This window comes from Solea solea, chromosome 6 (genome assembly GCF_958295425.1).
Source record: "Solea solea chromosome 6, fSolSol10.1, whole genome shotgun sequence".
Classification (NCBI taxonomy): domain Eukaryota; kingdom Metazoa; phylum Chordata; class Actinopteri; order Pleuronectiformes; family Soleidae; genus Solea; species Solea solea.
This window is the reverse complement of record NC_081139.1, coordinates 989,385-1,011,476: the sequence shown is the minus strand read 5'-3', so window position 1 is coordinate 1,011,476 and position 22,092 is coordinate 989,385. Positions and strand designations below refer to the sequence as shown.

The window sequence follows — 22,092 nt, the reverse complement described above, 5'->3', positions numbered from 1 at the left end:
GAATCTCTATTCAAGACGTCAATTCAATTTTGAAAAACTTATATTTAAACGGTTAAATCACGTTAATTAATTATTATTTTTAAACACGGTCAGTTTGCCTCTTTGTCTGTGCTTTTTCTTCCCTCCACAAGAGGGTACTTTTGGATGCATAAGGTGAACAATTTTTGTTGTTAATAAAGATGTAGTTCAATTTTGAACAGCATATCGTAAAAATATTTGAATCATGTTTGAAAAAAAATTGGGTTGCGGGTCCTCACCTTTTTTTTGTCCACTAGAGGGTGCTATAGCCTCAGGTATAGAACACACTAAGGTTATTGTTTGTAGACAAATTAAGACGAGAAAAAAAGAACTTAAAGAAGAAGCTGATGTGTTCCATTCAAACAGACAAAAGGTCTAATGTGAAAATAGCAAAACATGCACCAACACAGAAAGACAAAGAAAGTAAAGTCACATTTAAACATCATGTCCACATTAAAAAATAAAACAAAATAAAATGAAGCAAAGGCTGAGGTCACTTCCTAGGTATTTTTGATTTTCAAGTGAATAAAGAAATTCTTGCAAATACAATTTAACAACACTATATTTTATTGCGTGCATAGATTCACTCCAATAAATGTGTGGTTGTTTAGAGAAAGACCGATCTGCTCAGTGTCCCACGGTCACTGCGTCATCTTACATACATCATATGTCCTACAGCAGTTTACACTCTTATTTATATATATATATATATATACACAGTATATATATATAACGGGACTCTTGTGCATAGAATATAATAAATAACATGTTAAATGAAAAAAACATTTGCCACTGCCGAAACCCGGGATCGAACCAGGGACCTTTAGATCTTCAGTCTAACGCTCTCCCAACTGAGCTATTTCGGCCTGGATGTAGCGAATGAGCCAATATGGTATACAACCGTTAGAGGTCGCCCGTGAGTCACATATGTGGGTGGGTAAAATATTTGTATTTTAATTCACCTTCTGGTACACAACAGCGTTTAGAGTCGTTTTTAATCTATAGGTTAATAAGAGTATAAAATCCTGTTTTTAGTATAAAAACCTGTTTTTATACTAATATTTCATGTTGACAATTATGTGCTGTGAAAAATTACAAGTTTCAATTCAAAACACTATACTTTAGGTCAATGTTGTAACATTTACACACAGGAATTATGGGCTGAAATTAAATATTATGTCCATACTACCCAGTTATATAATAAATATATTTTTCACAACATTATTTTCACAATATGAGACGTCCACAGCAAAAGACAAAAGTCAGTACAGGTCTGTGTCTGGCTGCCAGGGATGTAGTTAGTGGCAAAGTCATGTTAGGACAGGGGGGGGTCTCCAACCTTTTTTTTCTCCTGAACCAGAAGTTGTATTAAAATACGGAAATCACATAACAAAGGCAGCCACTGCAGTTTGATGTAAGTGCTGCTGAATGACTGTGGCCTACAGGCTTCATCCCACATGAACGACCTTCTTCCTCGTGCACTGCAGAGGTCTGGAGAGCGTCCTGCCCACGCTTCACACAGCCCACGGAGAGTTTCCACACAGATATTGATCTGTGGTGGTGAGGACGAGAGGAGCTCTGCCAGGTAAGTGATCAGCAGCACCCACACTGAACATGGATGGATGCATTTTTGTTTGTTTGTTTTCCAATAAACCAACTTAAGCACATGTGTACATGTGTAGTGGAGACCGAGGTAAATTGAGACACTTTTTATATTCAGGATCTCCACATCAATGCAATTATAGTTGTGTTGCTAACTAATACATTTTATGGACATTTTCTCACACCTGTTAAATGACACGTAATCTCTAACGACTATCAATTTAGTATTTGTTTCAATCATACAGGAACAGAAGTTTAAGTTTACCTGTTGAAATGACTGGAGACAAAGAAGCAGTGTGTTTTTAGATCCAACATAGAGGCTGTAATCTCATTGGATTTCAAGAAATGGAGGCTGTGATCTGATTGGTTTTCGAAATATGGAGGATATGATTTGACAATCTGAATGATTATAAATAATATACAAATAATAATATAAAATGTGGCAAAAACTATTTATCTATGTGGTTCTCCATGAAATCATGTCTTCCTCCTGAATTATATTTAGTCACATGGTCATTTTTAAAAAAAAAACCTTTCCCTTATCCACCAGCCTCCCCTACACTTTTAGTGAAATGGGCTTGAGTCGGGCTCCAGACAGACAGTTTTGAACAGGAGATGAAATCATATCTGCATAAGACCAAGTTTTACATTTGAGAGAAAGAAACGCTGCAAAATCTGAACATAAAATAATGAAATAGTGTTGCTCGACATGAAAGACCACGGTCTTTAAATAAAGATGGTGGAAACTCCAAACGCATGTGTCTACGTACGGCAGCGATGATCATGTGAAGTGTATGAACAGAGCTGTACATTGATCTCACCCCTGGGTTCACCAGGCTTTTTGACCTTTGACTTTTTTTCAGAACAATAACTCAACCGTTAGTTCTGTTCTCAGTGTGCATGGACTCAGAAAATAAAGCAGCAAATGTAGACCTCAATAATTCATATTTATTAATAGAATTCATCTTTTCATGGTGATACATTCACATAAAAACAAAACACCATGACAGAACTCGTAAAGATAGCATATCGTTGGTGTCCATACAGTATTACATTTACGTGTGTGTGTGTGTGTGTACTTGGATTTGTTACCTTTTTAGGACATTTTCTGGCATAAAAACTGATCATGAGAACCTTAAACCTGGATCTAAATGAGGCAGAAGCTCATTTCTGAGGACCTGAGGTTAGTTTAGGGTCAGGATTTAAAATGTGATTAGGTTAAGGTTAAGGTTAAGGTTAGGGATTAACTGGTTATGATTAAAGTTGGGGATTTGTTTAGACCAGGCATGTCCAAAGTCCAATCACGGCCCTTCAAATGAGTACAAAATCTGTTTTATAATGTATTATTTACGGCCAGGGGCGTCATGAATGTCATAAAAAAAAAAAGTTTGGATACCCCGAAGTTTAGACTGTCCAAAAGTGGGTCCTTACAAGTGTGTGTGTGCATGTGGGTCATGTGTTTTACATTCAGGATTGCATTAAGAGTGTGAAACGAATCACATGGCCTCTCAACTGAGCCCCAGAGTGTGTGAGTGTGTGTGTGTGTGTGTGTGTGTGCAACATTACAGCAGTGAACACACACACACAAATGTACGAGGTCAACAGCAAACACGATATAGACCTTCTAATCATCTCACCAACCTGTCAGTGCCCTCTCCCTCTTCCTCTCCCTCTCCCTCTCCCTCTCCCTCCCTCTCGCCGCTACACTAAGGCTGAGTCGCCCCATGAGGAGGCAAAATGGCGTCTGGGAGCTGACAGACACAAGCCAGCGACAGCCAAACACTCTTAGCTTCTAATAACATTTTTTCTTAAAAAGTCAGTGTATAATCACAAACAGAGCAGGTAGACTGCACATTATGTTAATATCAAATCTGACTAATATTTACATCATGTACTTGGATGTTCAATTAAAAGGGAATGAGAACTGAGAACTGAGCCGGAAAATACACAACAGATCTGCAATAAATACTAGCGAAGCATTTTTGAAGTGTGGTGGCACCGTGGTGATCCATCGTCACAGCACTGACTTGGCTGAGGCTGAAGAAAATGGCTGCTTTAGTTCCTTTTTTTAAAGCCACTTAACAAAAGACCCATCTATTAAAATGTACACCTACTTCAGTCTATAATATTTAATATTATATCCCACTTTTTTCACCATTACACAGACTTTTCCAGTGAAAGACTCCAGTTCTTAAACTGCTCACTCTCTTGCACCAAAGCCCATAGAGAAAATCGACACTTTTAGCTCATGAGAACTCAGTCAACCGCTGCCTCGTTTGATAAGTTTGTGTCAATTATCTGAACCTGAATAAAGGATCTCAAACACCGGAGTCACAGAATAACATATTTGAACTTACGGGTGGAGGCAGAAGTAGACAATCAACTCCTGTGTGCAGTGATGTAAAATCATTCATTTTCTCTATGGACTTTGGTGCAGGAGGGTGAGGGTTTTACAACGTGACTGTAAACTTGGAAAAACAGATTTTATCAGGTGAGACTTTTGTAAAGTGGCTCAAAGTGAGCGTCCGTGTCAGTGGTTATTCTGTAGATCACATGACTGCTCTTCAGGAAACGTGAACTATGCCTTTAAGGCTTGTGGACAGTGTGACAGTTTGCGTGTTTTGTCGACTGAAGATTGTAAAAACAAGATATTGAACCATTTGATACAAATCTGGGATCAGTAGAGAGTTGCATTTATATCAAGAAGTTTATAAAGTTTTCATATAAACACTGTTAACATGTGATTGTGTGATAAAATTCACATTGTAGTCGTACTCAGACGTGAGCGTCGCCTGCTCTCTGTGGATCGAGTGGCGGTGGCTGTTTCACGCAGAGTTAAGGCAGAGACGTACATTCACAGAGTTTTTCTGTATCTGAAGTGGGTCGACATTTTTTGCGAGCTGCCTTTGAGCGCGAGGCAGATCCGATCATCCGCTGCTGAAGCATGTTCTCTGGAGCAGTTATGTAAGCGGCCGCTCTGACACGGCTCCAAATGTAAACAGACTTCAGGACTTGACCAAACTATATACACTTGTGTGTTTGTTGTTGAATGGTTTGCCTCAGCGCCAAAGACTCGGCACGCAACTGTGACCACAGCAACAGCTGCCTGAGGCGATAGCCGAGGTGTTTAACATGGGCCTGCTGCTGGTGCTTCAATTATTAGAACATCTCCCAGAGGTAGAAATGTGTTTTTCACATTTCGTACAACAGTTTCACGCACCAGCGAGTTTCTTAATGAAACAAGTTACAGTAGGAAATGGAGTCAAGTCTCACAGGGCCTCTGCCTGGCAACGGTCAGTGCCATCGCTGGCTTCCAGCCGCACCTGCCGGCTGTTTTTTCTGTTCTCCACCCAGGAGTTGTGTATGACAGTGCCCCCTGGTGAGGGGTCGACTTGGAGTAGGGACACCACCCTCTTCTTAACCTTGGCACGGAGGGCGCGCCGCAGCTTCTGTCGCGTGAAGGCGTAGAGCAGAGGGTGTGAGACCGTGGTGCCATAAGCTAGAGCGAGAAACCAGAGGCGCAGGCTGATCAGGGTGTCGTTGGGGCCAATGCCGAGAATGAGCACGTTGGTCACAGAGAGGGGAGCCCAACAAGCCAGGAAGGTGGTGATGATGATGAGGGACATCTTGAAGACCCGCCTCTGACGCTCGCGTCGATCCCGGTGTCGCCGCACTGCCCTCCTCAGGGCAATGATGGCCGACACAGAGGCCTGAACACCCATGGAGGGCGGCATGGGCGTGGCGGCAGAGATGACCAGCGGTGCTGATGAAGAGAGGGCAGGAGGGGAGGTAGCTGTGGGCGTCGGTGAGGGGGAGGGAATGAGGGGAGGGTGGCTCAGCTCTTTTGTACCATCCATGTTGTTCTGCTCCCCTGCTCCCTCGCCACCATCGATCACTCTGAGCCCCGCCGTCTTCTTCTTTTTCTGTCTCTTGTGGCGCCCGCTGCAGGACGAGCCGCGGAACCGCTGGCTCTTCTTCATGTGCGAGCCGATTCGGATGTTTAAAGCCCTCAGGATTCTGGAGTAGGTGAAGAGCATGACTGCCACGGTGGTAAAGAAGATGGGCACCTGCAGGACGAGATGGTAATACATACTCAGGCTTGTGTGATAGCCCTGCCCGCCAAGACACAGCAGTGTCCGGTTACGCCACGCCGCTGGCACCACTGTGGCACTGAGGCCATGTGAGGAGGACAAAGACAGCGGGGTCACCGGCCCTTTCTCCTCTGGTCCCTCCCCCTCGTACCACTCCAACTCCAAGAATGGGATGAAAAACACAGCAATTGAGGTGATCCAAACAGCGGCCAGGAGCAGCGCCGCTCTGCGTGTGGTCAGCAGCCGGTTTGCCGGCCGCACCGAGATGTCATACCGGTCCAAGGTGATGACCAGGATGTTGATGGCTGTGGCGATGCTGGCAAAGGTGACGCAGGCTTCGTGGAAGCAGCAGAGCAGGGCCAGGTTTGGTCCCGGAGGCAGCAGCACGATGACCAGCGTGAAGGGCAGACACAGCGCGCACACCACCACGTCCAGCACGTGCAGGTTGACCGTTACCATGTTGCTCACAGAGTCCACCAAGTTGGACTGAGAGCAGTAGAGGACCAGCACGGTCAGGTTGCTGCTGAAGCCCAGCACCAGCTCCAGCATGAGGAAGGCTGTGAGTGACACCTGGAAGCCCAGCGAGTACGGCATGTGCCAGGACGCCACAGTGCCGGACGAGCCTCCTCCTCCATGATCCTGGAGGTCTAGTCCCTCCAGGCTGCCCACCGTCCCGACCCAGTCAGTGGTGGCTGGGCTTGTCTCCATGACGACCTCTCAGTCCCTATATATTGTATATTGTATTTGTTTGTATTGTCATGCCGTTGATGAGCTCCCATGATGCACCAGGCTGAACCTCCATGATGCAGGGATGAGTAACAGCTTGATGGCAGCGCTGGGGAGAGAGAGGAACACAGAGCAGACAGATGAGCAATGAGCTGAGGAGAAGAGAATGAAAATACAGGATTCTCTCTCTGAGCATGTCACATCTATCTATCCATCTATCTATCTATCTATCTATCTATCTATCTATCTATCTATCTATCCATCTATCTATCTATCTATCTATCTATCCACCTATCCATCTATCTATCTATCCACCTATCCATCTATCTATCTATCTATCTATCTATCTATCTATCTATCTATCTATCATCTATCTATCTATCTATCTATCTATCTATCCACCTATCTATCTATCCACCTATCCATCTATCTATCTATCTATCTATCTATCTATCTATCTATCTATCTATCTATCTATCCACCTATCTATCTATCTATCTATCTATCTATCTATCTATCTATCTATCCACCTATCTATCTATCTATCTATCTATCTATCTATCTATCTATCTATCTATCCACCTATCCATCTATCTATCTATCTATCTATCTATCTATCTATCCACCTATCCACCTATCCACCTATCTATCTATCTATCTATCTATCTATCTATCTATCTATCTATCTATCTATCTATCTATCCACCTATCTATCTATCTATCTATCTATCTATCTATCCATCCATCCATCCATCCATCCGTCCGTCCGTCCGTCTGTCATATCTATTCCATATGCATGTGTGTCGTGTCCCAGCATCTGCAGATTGAGCAGGTGCTTCATTATGCATCAATCCAGTCTCCAATCTGTCGTCTATCAGAATCCCTGATAACATTCTGGCTCCGCCGCAGCCTGAGACCTGCACACAAGCTGTCGGAGCGACAGGCTGCCGAGGCACCGGGGCTCGGGGGAATGGCGCTCAGTAATCAGACCCACATGCCGTCAGCCGCTCTCTCAGTGGATCAGTAAAAAACAACACGTTCAGCAACTTACACAAAAGTGGTCGCGATCTCGCCTCTGCCAGCTGGAGCGGGCCACATGATTTATTTAAGGGGGCAATATTTATTGAGTGCTGGTGTCGGGTTTCAGTTAATTCACTCCAGTATCTGTATCGGCAGCTGATGAGGTGATGGGATCGTTAGTGAGGGGTTATTAAATAGGCGCTTGTTGCTGTTGTTGCTCTGTTTGTTCTCTGTGGACACTGACAACGTAATGTTATTTGTATTCTGTGTCCTTCATCCAAAGACAGGCTCTGTCAAGCAAAACTATCAGACCTGACTGACCGAGCTTCTAAAGAGCATTTATCCCGTCTTAACCCTTTTTACAGTCGTCTAACTTTACTATGGCAACGTAACAGATATCTGTTTAGATTTCAAAGTTAAATCATTTTAAAGGTTTATCACACTTCACAAAAAACTGCTCAAGTCTATGATATCTTTATCTCACCGTTACACAGTCATTTTCAGCTGGAAACTGAAGTTTGTAAACTGCTCACTCTCCAGCACCAAAGTCCATTGAGAAAACAGTGTTTTTTTTTTTCACAGGGACACAGGCGTTGCTGGTCGTCTACTGCTTAGTTTTGTAAGTCTGTGTCGCTGAGGGGAATCTGAACAAAGAATTGAAATGACCAAAGTCACAAAATAACTCATGAGAACTTACTAATTAGGCGGCAGTGGATCTATACTTCCTGAGTAGCCTGATGTAAAATCACCGATTTTCTCTATGGAGTTTGGTTTGTTTACAAAATGTAAAGTTATTGTAGACTTAAGGAGGATTAATTCAATTCAATTCAATTTTATTTATATAGTGCCAAATCATAACATACATTATCTCAAGGCACTGAACATAGAGAAAAAACTCCCTCTTAACAGGAAGAAATCTCCGACAGAACCAGGCTCAGAGGTGTGCAGTCATCTGCCTCGACCGGTTGGGGTGAAAGGAAAATGGGGGACAGCAGAGAGGTGGGGGACAGAAAGGGGGGAGAGAAAGGACAAGAGGGAGAGGAGGTAGAGACAGAAGAGAGAGAGAGACCAGGAGCAGATACACAACAACTGTATTAGTTTTCAGAGAAATCAAGCGTCCATGTGCCAGGCAGTCAGTGTTTCTATACCTAACACAGCCACACCTCATTCATTCATCGGCTTCATTCGCAGGGCTGTTGTGACACATGACAGAGAATAACAATCATTCTAAACTACGGGCACTTTAGAGGGTTTGTCCTTTATTTTGGACTGTGGAGGAAACAGGAGAACCCAGAGAGAACATGCCAACTCGGAAATGCCCCGTCTGACCCTCTTGCTGTGAGGCAACAGTCCTTGCCACTACTCCACCCACTGACAACTACACCTCAAACAGCCTAAATGACCCTGATGATAATGATGATCCTTCAATCATTCTCAGAGGCTCAGAAGTGAAGATGTCACCTTTACCCTTTCCTTATGACATAATACGGAACAAAACAAACTACTCGACATGGAGCCAATCACACTTACATGGATCCATCTGCTGTTACACAAAACACTGTTTCAGAGACGACCGCAAGATTAAAGGCAGGCTGTAAAACACAGTTAGCTCTGCATTGATTAGAGGGCGCCTACTGATTGCACCGGTGGGAAATCAATCGAATGATTAAAGTCACAGCTCCACCCCCCCGCCCCCCCGAACTCATCAGGCCGTGGAAATCTCTGCATCAAAAACGAACGAGTCATGGGTTCAGGAACCGAACAGCACAACTCATCAACGGCGTCAAACTATCAACAACCTCTGCACAACTCAGTGGAGTGATGGGAGTCATTCCCCCCCCCCCCCCCCCCCCACACACACCTGTTTCCATGGCAACCACACTACAAGGTAGAGATTAATGAAGGGCCAGGTGCTGTAGTGTAGAAGTGTGTAATGTGGAGCTCTTTGGTGACACCGGTGACAGCATGTGTAGGAAGTGGAGTTAAAACACCTTTCAATTCCAAAGGAAACGTGGAAGTGACAGCGCGTTATATTATATTATATATTATATTTCCACAGAAGGAAAAGTGCATGCAGCCATAAAACAATGTCAATTACACTGTATGACAGATTTTATATTGGATATTATTCCACTTGTGATGGGAAGTGTGGCTCGAGGGCGCCCTCTCTTTGAGGGAGCAGGAAATCCAACTGATTCCCAAAGACTGGGTTAGGACACACAGGAGAGTCCCGGGGAGTTAGGGTTGAACTGTCAATTGAAATTGTATCATAATCACAATCTGGCAATTTTCAAACTGCAGGAGGCGCGATATTTGTTATGAAGCCAAAATGTGCGTCAACATGTCAGTTTCGATGAATTATTGTCTTGATCTATTAAACATCTTATTCTACAGACAGAAGAGAACATCTTTGTTACAAATATCACACAGTAATCATTTTAAATATGTTTTGAGAATAATTATTACCATTCCCTTTGATATCGCAATTCCTGTTAAGTTAACGCAATTAGACATTTGTTCAAAATCGTTCAGCCCCAGTGAATTTGATTAATTATTCAGCTTTACCCGCCTCTAAAAATACAACAGCTTATCTGCTGCCTCTCTTGAAGTTAGAATGAGTTAATTCTGAGTTTTTCCCACATTAATTTTGCATCATATTCTTTCTTTACTGTGAATTATTTACCATTCTTTATCAAAACAAATACTTTTATTTATGATCAATTTGAATAAATAGGAGAAATAGGACTATAGACAATCCGTTACCCACCAGGTCATTTGAGTTTGAGAACCAACACTGTAAAATGCAGCTGATGCAGCTGTTTTTGTGGCTCTGGTTAAATCTGTAAAAGCAGAAAGGAATGAAGGAAAAGCACAATCCAGGTGAACGATGTGATCCCAATCATAGCAAATGAAAAGAGACCAATACTAATGTCTAGGACGTAAAACAGCAAAGACAACCACTTCCATTATTATATAAAATTCATGAATTTGGAGTTAAACCAAAGATAAGTAAGAAAAGTAAACGGTTAAAAAGAAGATTACTTATCACTTATCTTTAAGAGATTACTGCATTTTGGAAACGGCGAGAAAACAGTTGCATCGAGTACTAGGTTACAAAATCCCCTTAGTGTGTGATGAACTTAATGTATTTAATCTAATATTGGTTAGAAACCCTCAACAGAACAGTTGAACTGTAACATAATCACAACTGGACAACAAATGGAAGAAACTGAAAATAAACAAGACTTTTCCTGATGTCTGCAGACTTCTGCAGGACTTTTACAGGTGTTTTCTACACTGTTTATCACTGTTTTAACGTTGTCAATGACTGATGAATAATGACTCGACCACGCAGCCACTCTGTCTGACTCTGGTTGAACATTATTGCAGCTGGTCCAGTCGTGATGAGTCGACTGCCTGATTGCCAGCAGCAGCAGCAGCAGAAGCAGAAGCAGCAGCAGCAGCAGCAGCAGCAGCAGCAGCAGCAGCAGCAGCTGGACTTGGGAAAGAGCAAAGACAAGAGGGCAGAAAGTGGAAGTAGAGAAGAAGGGGGCGAGCCGTAACCAGCGCTGGTAAACAACATGTCCCAGGGAGCAGAGGTGGCAGCTTTTTTTCCACTCCCAGTGTCTTACATCACTGTTCTCAATAACTGCTGCTGGTTTCCTGGTTCCCTCTCGTCCCCAATGGACTGATTTAGTCCCAAAAGACTCTGATTGTGATTGTCTGTGTGAAAAAAAACACACGGTGGCTACACAGGTGACGTGTTTAGAGCAGGGAAGTTGTTCAGAAAAGCAACCTGGACTTAGAAACGCACAAATAAAAGGAACCCGAAGAACTTTTACATTAAAATAAGAGGATGAACGCAGGTTTTTAAGTATTTTTTTAAACTGCAGAGAAGTTTATCTTTCCATGTTTTTAAATGCGCTGCAAACAAACGCCATGACAATGTCATAGTAATAGCTAATTTAGCTAATTAATGCTCATGCTAGCATTTAGCGGTGCTTAAGTGTGTTGCTAAGTGTGTTGCTAAGTGTTGCTATCTACTCGGGTTACCAACTGTCCCGTATTAGCCGGGACGTCCCGTATATTGGGCCTATTGGGCGTATGTTGTCCCGTTTATTGACTGCTACGCTGATGATGATACAACAACGATCACCACACCTGTCATCATCCAATCACAGTGTGATGATGACACACGATCAGTGAACTGTACGTAAACGCACACATTCATCCAAATTAAACTACAATGGATAAACCTGCAAAAAAGAAGAGAGAATTTATGGGAAGTTAAAAAGACGTGGGTAAGCCCGTCAGTGGTGATTCAACGAAAGCCTTCTGCACTGTATTTTCTGTTGGCCACACACACACACACAGATGGTGCACATTCTGAGTCACTTGTATTTTATTCCTCTGCAGAACTGCTATCATTATGACAAATGCCTTAAAACAATACACTGTGTAACCGAGATGAGGGCGTCTATACTGGGCACGTAAATAAACAATCCAAGGACACCAACAGCCGGTGTTGACGCCAACAGCGACTCACTTTTATTCCACTTCCTTTTATTTTTACATGTAAAACAACCCTTCTTCCCGGCAACAACAACCGTGCCACTTCCGGTCTACCCTTCACAATAAAACTACACATCAGGTATGAGAAACGATACCTGACAAACTCACACTCCCTAAAAACTACACTCTTATTATTGAAATACATTTCAATGCAAGTACTGTCGACTTCATTTAGTTCACTTATTCATGTATTTGCTGCTGCTTATTTGACTTTGTCCCTTTATCTTTATCTCTTTTCACGTCATGTGTTCAGTGAGTCACCACCTTCACCACGTTTTGATGTAAATTTCACATCATTCACATTCTTTTTTTTGCTTGTTAATAAATGTATGTAATTGCTGGTCAAAGTCAATCTGCCTACATTCAGTGAAGGATATTTTCCCTGCCGTGTTTTTCCTTCTCCTTCTTCTCTGTTTTGCTGATCAACGTTTGTTTCTGCTAAACAACCAGAATTAAATGCAACAATTTAGGCCACCTCTCTGGGGGTTGTAGAAAGTAATTGCATGAAATCAATGCAGGTTTAATGGACATTTCAGGAGAACATTTAATTACCGCACAAAACAGCCCCTACCTGCACACTACAGACCGGTCTGATTATAAAATGAACTCACATTTTATCAAAGGTTCAGCAGGAGCGAGTGAATTCTCAGAGTGACAGAGTTCTAGATCTAAAGACACGTGGTTTTCCACAGAGATCTAAGTGGTTCTCTACAACAGGTTCTCCTCTGAGAGCCAGAACACGTGTGACAGGAGACTGTGTAGCATGTATAATTGAACAGCTGAAAAAAATGAATGGCAGCCAGGATAATCTTGCTATTCCTACCAGACGAGCTGATGTAACAGGTTGTCAAAATGATACAGAGGGAGGAGACAGGAGTGTAAAAGAAAAGGTCATGAATGTGTATTAGAAGTCTGCTCTTTCCTGCAAACCGTGGCTTTCAAATTGTTACATTTTAACATTTTCTAAGTGACTTATATAAAATATTAAAGTATTTAATAGTATTTAATGCTATGTAAGTCACATGTATTTGTGCTCTCAGTCAGCACGTTTACATGCACAGATTAATCAAGCTAAGGCCGTAGTCTGACTAAGACAGGCAATCGGACAACTTGTCTGTAGGTGGCGCTGTATCCCTCTATAAGCTAGAGTTTCCTGTTGACCTTTACGTCACAGAATAACAAAACAGCAAACGGCGAGATGTTTCGTGTTGTGGTTCTCATCTCTTCGTCAGTACAAAAGCGGGTCTTATTCTCCATAGCTTTCGCTCTCTGAGTGTGTGTGTGCTCTCTGAGTGTGTGTGTGCTGTGTCAGCGTCAGCGTCCCTGACCTTGAACCACGCTGCTAAAATGCTCCTGCTAACATTAACCTTATTTTTATTTCTCATCCAAAAACACAACCACACATTTGTCCTCACGGTCCATATGAACTCCACATCTTAAAAGCAGCACGGAGAATCAGAGCAGTTTGAAAAGAAAATCTTTTTCTCTTCATCATTATGCAAAGTTATGCAGCAGGAAGCCAGAAAATCTAATCAGACTGTCAACTCAGCCGAGAGGAGCTGGTGAGCAGAGGATGAAGTTTGTGACGCGCGCTGCTGTCATGTGATGTCGCTGTCATGTGATGTCGCTGTCATGTGATGTCGCTGTCATGTGATGTCACTGTGGAGGCAGGACGGGAGAAAAAAAGAGAAGACGTTTGATCATCATATTTATTTTACCTTCAGGTGGCTGTTAAAAAACAGTCATCGTCTTAAACTTAATGGATTATTGTTAAGAGTCATTTTTGAATATGAAATGTTTTTATTGATCTTTACACGATACGATGTAATCCCAATGTTTAAGTCACGGTACGATATAATCACGATATTTATGTCCCGATACGATATAATCACGATATCATGATATTTAAGTCACAAAACAATACTATCACAATATTGTAGTCACAATTTTGAAATCATGATATGATATATCACAATATTTAAGTCACGATATGATGTAATCATGATACTGCAAAATACAAAATCCTATATTGCGATATACTCACACGCATCTCAAAAGTAAAGTAAGTAAAAAAGAAATAATATTGTGATATTTCACTGTATCGAGTATGTTGTATGCTAGAAAAAGACAATCCGTGCCCTGACTTGTATGTTCTGCTGCCTGTCTGGCGAAAACAGAGAATTTTAATCTCCTGGTTAAATAAAAACAAAATAACTTTTAGTCAATAACATCTGCTAAAAAGGTATTTCCTCCTTCTGTGCCAAAAAAAAAGAAAAAGAAAGAACGGCAGCTTCAGTCACTTGTGAAGACAAAGTTCAGCAGAGACACAACGTTACTAAAGACAAAGCGAGACACAAGAATAGACTCAACAGCTTTCAAGAGAGTCTTGTCTGCTGTGAGGGGGTGAGACACGACAATAACAGGAACACAGAGCATGTATGGAAGTAGTACCACTGACTCTATGGGGCGTACCCTCCATACAACGAACACACACCAGCACACGAGTGTGTGTGTGTGTGTGTGTGTGTGTGTGTGTGAGTGTGTGTGTGTGTGAGTGCACTTGGGCTCCCTGCAGAGACATCACGCTGTGATCTGAGCGCTCTCTGTTCAGACGAAATATCATGTCACAGGAAAACTCTGGGAGGCCACTGCTCGTCTTCAGCACAGCCAGACTCACGCATCCATATGTATGCACATGTATGCACATGTATGCACTCGGGCAGTCAACGGGACTCCCACTGAGACTAAGTGGTCCTGAAGCTGCAGGTGAACACGATGTAAAGGGAAATGTTTCTGTAAAGTAAAGTAAAGGAAACGGTCGGATGCAGAAATGTGCCTCCCTGCCGGCCGTCTGCTCTTAACACGCTAAGTCTCTGACCTGCGACTGTAAACACGACGTCCTTCTACACAACACTTTTCAACACATGTATCATCATGTGCAGCGGAAATAACACATGTAAACAAATGGCTCAGTATCAGAGAGAATGCCAGAGTTAGAGTTGTATGATAATCTTGACTCACTGTCTTGACTCCCATTTCTGTAACTTATTAAAAAAGTAAATGATACTGTGTATAAATATACTGTACATTCAGTTGTGGCTGAAGATTACATCAACACCAACATTTTCCTTTTCATTCTTTTCTGTAAATGCTCTGTTGTTGTTTCACAGTTTGTTGTTTCACAGTTGTCTTTCAGGAGGGGGGTGTGGAGCGTCCCAATTTGAAACCCTTCTGGAAAGAAGTTGATCAATTCATTTGGAAAACCTTGGATACAGAATTATATTTTTCCTTCATCTCCATGTATATTGGAAAACTCCCCAAAAACCTCAGTAAGAGAGACAACTGTAACTATCATGGTTGCCAAATGTTGTCCGACCTTGAAGCTCCATAGAAATATTATAAACTCAATGAGACATTGACTTTTACACTACGACTTCAAAAGGAGAAAGGAAAATGAGATTGTCATGAAAACCCTTCCAAACAACTGCCGTCACGCTGCCACATACTTATGCCATAAATGAAGAAGAAGAAAAGATATTCTATTTTCCATCTGGAGAATGAAGTTTGTCTCGCTTTATTTAAACCGATGTCTCGCCTTCACCAAAGTCCACAGAGGAAATCAGTCCTTTTACATCACAGCACACAGCAGTTGTTGATCCACACATCAGTACATTCATTCGTCTTATTTGGTGATTTCTGTGTTTAAAAACTCATTCATTTCAAAAGCTACTGTAACCATGTGAGTTTCTCTATGGGCTTTGGTGTGGCAGAGTGAGCAACGTATTCTTATGTTGTACAACTAGAACTATCCCTTTAAATCCATGTTTTTTGTTATTTAACTCCACAGATTGTGATTGTTTGTCACCAGCATTCACAGCCTGCGCTCGCTGTTTTATTGTCTTTACACTTTACACGACTTCTGTCTACCGTGGAAGTAAAAGGTCTTTAATAAGACAATCCTCACTTTCACTGAATGAATATTTTCTCGGCTTTGTTTTGACGACTTTCTTCAGGAGACTCATCTTTAATGTATTCATCTTATCTTTTGTTCCAGGCTAAAGACAAATCTGAGAGATTACAAACTCCGACATACAGAACGTTGAATGCCATTTTGGTCAGCGACTAGTATTTACCCCGGTATTGAGGGACGTATCTATTATTTAGCCCCGACGTTCCAGATGGTAGACGAGTAATTCAAGTTTGAGCAAAGCACACTGTGTTGTCCTGTTACCTGAATTATTTATTGCCCAGAAGAAATATGGACCTGATATAACCGACTACTGAAAACAGAGAGAAATAAAGAGAAGGATGAAAGGAAGAGAGAGAGACAGAGAGACAGAGAGACAGAGAGAGAGAGAGAGACAGAGAGAGAGAGACAGAGAGAGAGAGAGAGACAGAGAGACAGAGAGACAGAGAGAGAGAGAGAGACAGAGAGAGAGAGACAGAGAGAGATGCTGAACACAAAGCCACTTGGTAAAAAAAAATCAATTAGGTTACTTAACTGCAGAAGGAGGCAGTTAGCAGTCAATTAATCTGTGTGTGTGTGTGTGTGTTGCTACCAGCTCTCTCTCACACACACACACACACACACACACACACACACAGGTTTGCACAGATATTATTCTAAGGACACTGCATTGTCTTCCATTCATGTGTTCAGCCTAAACAAAGCCTGATCCCTAACCTAACTTCATCGAACCACCAAAATTTAAATCTTTATAAATCTTCATATCTTTATAAACTTAATCAGTCCCTCAGAAATGAAGTTCTGCCTCATTGGGACCAGGTTTTGGTCTCCATGAGGACTACTGGTCCTTACAAGGTCAGTGTACACATGCACAGTTTAATCGCACAACTTGCAGAGCTCATAAAGAGAAAATTGATTGATTTATTGGCCGTGTATGTCTGACTCCGCCTCCGTGGGAGGCGCTGTATCGCTCTATGAACTAGTGCATATTGAAGACACAGACACACAAACACTGGACAGACAGACAGACAGACAGACAGTGAACAGCGAGATGGATCGTGCAGCGGTTCTCTTTGTTTCGTACCTGGTCCAACTCCAGTCCGACTAAGCGTATACAATAAGTAATCTGAGTAATCTGTCTATGAATCGTATCATCCTGGTATACGTTAGATTAGACTAAGATTAGCTCCATTTCAATCAGACTAACGTTTACATGACGTTAGGATCATAATGAAAATACAAAAAAAAGAATCAGTGGCTCTATTATCAGCAATAGACTAAACCATTACGATGCTTGACTCTTTCAATCATACAAGACTGAGAGAAACATTCATATCTGATAATTAAGTCAAATTTACCGCAGATAAAGTGTGAATTAAATTTGACTCCAACAGTTTAGGCAGAATAATTAAAAACAGACGGGCAGGAATCACATGTCTCATAGAACCACCGGTGGTACACGTACCACAGTTTGTGAACCATGGCCTTTGATATCGAGTACGAGTGAAAACAACTAAATGGGACTGCACTGACGCAGTGAGTGTGTGTGTGTGTGTGTGTTGGCAGACAGTGTTCATGGAGACAAGAGAACTGTCTCACATGTTCAGTTGTTTTCCACGCTGTGAGACAGACAGGCAGCTTTGTTCAGTCCAAACATACTGCAGCGTCCCTCTGTGTGTCCCCGGGTAAGACACTAATCGCCAAATTGCCTAATATTCCACTATATCCACGCAGCCACTGCTGATTCCAATCCCAGAGAAATGATGGAGACGGTCAGGAGGTAAAATGAAGAATGCACATAAGAAATAATATGCTGGCGACTCGTAACTGGCAGCAGCAGGAAGAAGAAGAAGAAGAAGAAGAAGAAGAAGAAGAAGAAGAAGAAGAAGAAGAAGCATGTAACCGCAGTCAGTCCTCTTCATAGACACTGAAGAATTTTCTCATCATCGTGTGCAGAGCCATGTTATAATGTGTCAGATCAGATAATGTGGTTATATTAGTTTATATAAAAGGATGAAAGCGTAATAAACCACACCGACACTAATCCAAATATAGTGAACAATTGAAATGTTATTGTCTCTTTGCTTATTTACAGAGATAAACATGTTTTCTCTGCTTCCCCATTTACATCAAAACAACGTGTAAATGTGTTTCTAATGACGCTTTTCCACGACTCAGCTCAACTCCACTCTGTATTCAACTGTGCACTCACTGGCCACTTTATTAGGTACACATCTGCTTTAACGTTCAACATTACGTTCATTCTTCTCATGAACATTTTCCTTCATACACTGGCTGTGACAGGGGCTTTTATCATGAGTTCTTGTTGCCTTTTTACTCTCATCTCAGAGCAGTTTGGTCATTCTCCTCTGACCTCTGACATCAGCGATGCATTTCCTCTCAGACAGCTGACACTGGGCGTAAACACGAGACATGGTTGTGTATAAAAAGCCCAGTAGATGAGCTGTTTCTGAAACACTCACACCACACTCACACTCACTTAAATCAGCTTTCCTGCTCATTCTAATGCTCAGTTTCAGCTCGTCTTGATCTTGTAGTTGACCTGGTGTACCTAATAAAGTGAGTGTATGTATCATCCTGACTTCAGTACCTGTTCATTTTTAAATCAAAATTGCAGCAAATCACAAAGCCCATAACATCAATTTTCAAATTCTTGATGCTCTCATTTCCATGCCAAAGTAATACATGTTAGAAACTGTTTGTTTGGAAAAGTGTCTAATATGAGATTAAGACGATATCACGATATTCAAATCATGAATCATTGCAAATACAATATTCGTGGCAGTATTTTGCAGAATTTCAAAATAAAAGTGTTTGTTTATGATGCTTTATGATGTAAAATGAATCTATAAATATCAAAAAAGGACATTTTAACTTGATATTGGCCACAAGTTTGAGACCTCTGCATTAGAGTAGGGTATTTAAATCTATAACGGTGGATTATTTAACTGAGTGTAGTTTATAAAATATGTCATAAATGTCAAATCACAGTCACAAAATCACACATTTTTACCCAAATTGTAAACTGTCTCTTTAACAAGTGATAATATTCACTCTCAAATAAATTACAATATAGTTTAGTTTAAAAAAAAAACAAATCAGGACACGTAAAAGATATTTTAAGACATGTTTGTCCTCGAGGCTGCTGGCACGCGCACACACACACACACACACACGGAGAGAAGACGAGCGCACTTTGATGCTGAGCGCGTGGATGTTTCCAGCGGACTGCGGTTCCCTCGGGAGCGTGGGAGAAAAACACGCCGCCTCAGAGGCTGTAACTGTGTCAGGCACCTTCTCCCACACAACAACTCACACACACTGGCTCCTCTGCGCAGATCCATATTTCGCGGGGCTCGTGAATGACAAAACAGCGCTGCACAGCTGGCTGCACAGCTGGCTGCATACCGGAACTGTAAACGGATCCTCTGTAAACCGTGTTCACACGGACGAAAAGTGCAGAGAGTTGAATGTTGACGCTACATGTGCACAGCGGCGCAGTTTGGAATACGCTGCGTAAAAGTTGACGCACGTCAGGAGTGAACGTTCATTAAAATAACAGCGTTAATTGCGTGTTAATTGGCTGTTAAAGTTGGTGCTGCACCGGTTTGTTGAATTTGTGAAACACTGTGCGTCTCAACTGATGCGCAAACATCATTAGAATACATATATATAATAATATTATAATATTATATTGTGTTTACATAATATTATATATATAATGTTCCGATTACAAAGCGTCTGTTTTTCCTTTAATAAAAATAAAGATCATTTTTGTTTCCTTACCTCTGCTGTTGGATCCGTGCGCTCATCAGTCCATGTCCGCAACCTGTGTGCGTGTTGATGGGAAGCGGTTCTTCTGACTTGTGGCGCAGCAGCAGCAGCAGCAGCGGGAGCACAGTTCAGAGGGACAGACAGACAGACAGACGGACAGACAGACAGAGAGACAGACAGACGGAGACAGAGCCCAGACTCCACTATCAGGATGATTTCAAACGACTGGAGGAGGAGAGAGGGCGGTGCCTGATTGAGATTAAACTGGATTATAAAGCTTCACATTTGCTTGTTGCTTGTGGGTTTTTTCCGACTTTTAAAAATCCAATCAGCGATTTATCACCTGTATGAAAAGCATGAATTCTGATCTCAGAATTCATGCTGTTTTATTTTTTTTACTTTCTTCCAAAACATGTTCTTACATGTGGACCTGATACTGCATCAAAGTCTACACAGGTTTAAAGGGGTTTTGGGGGAAGCTGAGTAAAGTGAAATAAATGGATTTAACGAGACAGTTCAGACAGTTTAGATATAGAATAGTGTCCATCTGCAAACTGCAAGAGAGGGGGCGGGACTACAAGTGACCTTGGGGCCAATGAGCATCTAGTCTGGTCAGATGGTCAAGGGAATTAAACAAGGGTTAAAAAAAACTTCAGTAGGGGGTGGATGGTATGAGGTTAAAATTATAATGAATTCATCTATAAATAACCAAAAAAAAACAGACAGAAATAACTTATAATTTTACAGTAAGTGGTGGACCACATAAAATCAATTGGGCAGCCACATGTGGCCCACGGGCCGCAAGTTTGACACCTCAGTTTTAGAATATCCCATTTACCCAATCCCCAATGCCAGAGTGGAAGCTGGAGATCCCTCTGGTTCAAGAAGGATCCGAACCAGTGACCTTCTTGCTGTGAAGCTACAAAGCTGGCCACTGCACCACCATGTCACACTATATGAGAGGACCCATGCAGCAAAATAAAAGAATAAAAACAGATCAGTATTGAGGGATAACACAAAACAAGGGTTGTGTAATAATTGGTGCAGATTTTTCATGACAAATGAGCCACGTATTTAAATGTAAACAGTAAAACACGGTCTCAAGATGTCGACACGTGACAGAGAGGTTCTATTTGATTTGGATAACTTGGTAGTTCTGCCCACTTCAGGTCATGACCTTTGTGCTCTGCACACAATTCTTTAAGGTAGTTACACAACGTCAACGCTGACTCTTACAGCACCAGGAACCAGACACAAACACTCACTTCCTGACACGGAAACTAAAATAAAGCTCAGTGTCTAATTAAAACTACAACATCTTAAGAATGTGTTTGACACTTTACGTTACACAGGTTTTTCTGACTAGAACACCAAAGTGTGTAAACCCATCAATCTCCTGCACCAAAGTCCATAGAGAAAATCAGTGTTTTAAGCTGCTATGAACACAGCTGATCTGCTGCTGCCACGTTTGGTACGTGTGTGACACTGAGGTGAATCTAAACATGAACGTGAACATTTCAAACATGAAAGTCACAAAATAACAAAGTGAAACTTCCTGATGGAGGCAGCAGTGGATCCACAACTCCTGTGTCCTGTGATGTAAAATGGCTGATTTTTTCTATGGGGTTTGGTGCGGAGGTGACACAGTGACATAAAGCTCAGTTTCTTGTGGGAAAATAGTAATATTTTTATTTACAGTGGACCATTTTTCACTGTGCGAGCCTTTGTGGCTGTTTTCTTAGTATCATGATGTCGCCGAGGGCAATCGGCTTGTATCTCAGGCTGTTTCCTGGCGACAGCGGCACGCTGTGCAGCACACGGTGAAGTCAGCGGTGATTATGTGTCAGTGACTCGTACAAACCACACTTCAGAAGAAAAGAAAACCTGGACTATTCCTTTAAATGAGTGGAAATAAAAACTGTGTAGAATGTGACCAAATGTCAACAAGAACAAGAAAACTGTATGTGCCTCTGCTGCTGTGATTTTTATATAAAAGTGCTTGTTTTTGTCAGTGTTTCACTATGTCATCAACAGGAAATACAGTCACATGTTTCAGTCTTTGTTTAGTCGTGTAATGACCCTTCACTGAATAAACACTCACTGACCACTTTATTAGGTACAGGACACCTCATACAATGACATCCCTGTTGCCTTTCTGTCATTTTGAACCAGTGTTTGAAAAAACTCACTGACTCTGACTCTCTAAGTTAAAATCCCAGTAGACTTCGGTCCTATGGTTAGAACAGAGTGTTCAAAGTCCCTCTGATGCTGTTTGAACTCCAACAGGTCGTCTACATGTCT

General features: G+C 41.8%; 1 protein-coding gene and 1 non-coding gene across 2 annotated transcripts; both read right to left on the bottom strand.

Moving 5' to 3' along the window:
* Positions 1-811: 811 nt before the first annotated feature.
* trnaf-gaa (transfer RNA phenylalanine (anticodon GAA)) lies at positions 812-884 on the bottom strand. Its single transcript has one exon. It is a non-coding gene; the product is annotated as a tRNA-Phe (tRNA).
* Positions 885-4,095: 3,211 nt separating this feature from the next.
* On the bottom strand, positions 4,096-20,106 carry LOC131460292 (G-protein coupled receptor 22-like). The gene is made up of 2 exons (XM_058630629.1): positions 19,804-20,106; positions 4,096-6,546 (listed from the first exon to the last, which is right to left on the bottom strand). Exon 2 carries the CDS (start codon positions 6,417-6,419, stop codon positions 4,890-4,892), a length of 1,530 nt encoding a protein of 509 aa, XP_058486612.1. The 5' UTR covers positions 6,420-6,546; positions 19,804-20,106; the 3' UTR covers positions 4,096-4,889.
* Between the last annotated feature and the right edge of the window lie 1,986 nt (positions 20,107-22,092).

Bases quoted from the DNA above. Each gene is read 5' to 3' on its own strand.
- LOC131460292 (XM_058630629.1), bottom strand. From the start codon at position 6,419: ATGGAGACAAGCCCAGCCACCACTGACTGGGTCGGGACGGTGGGCAGC.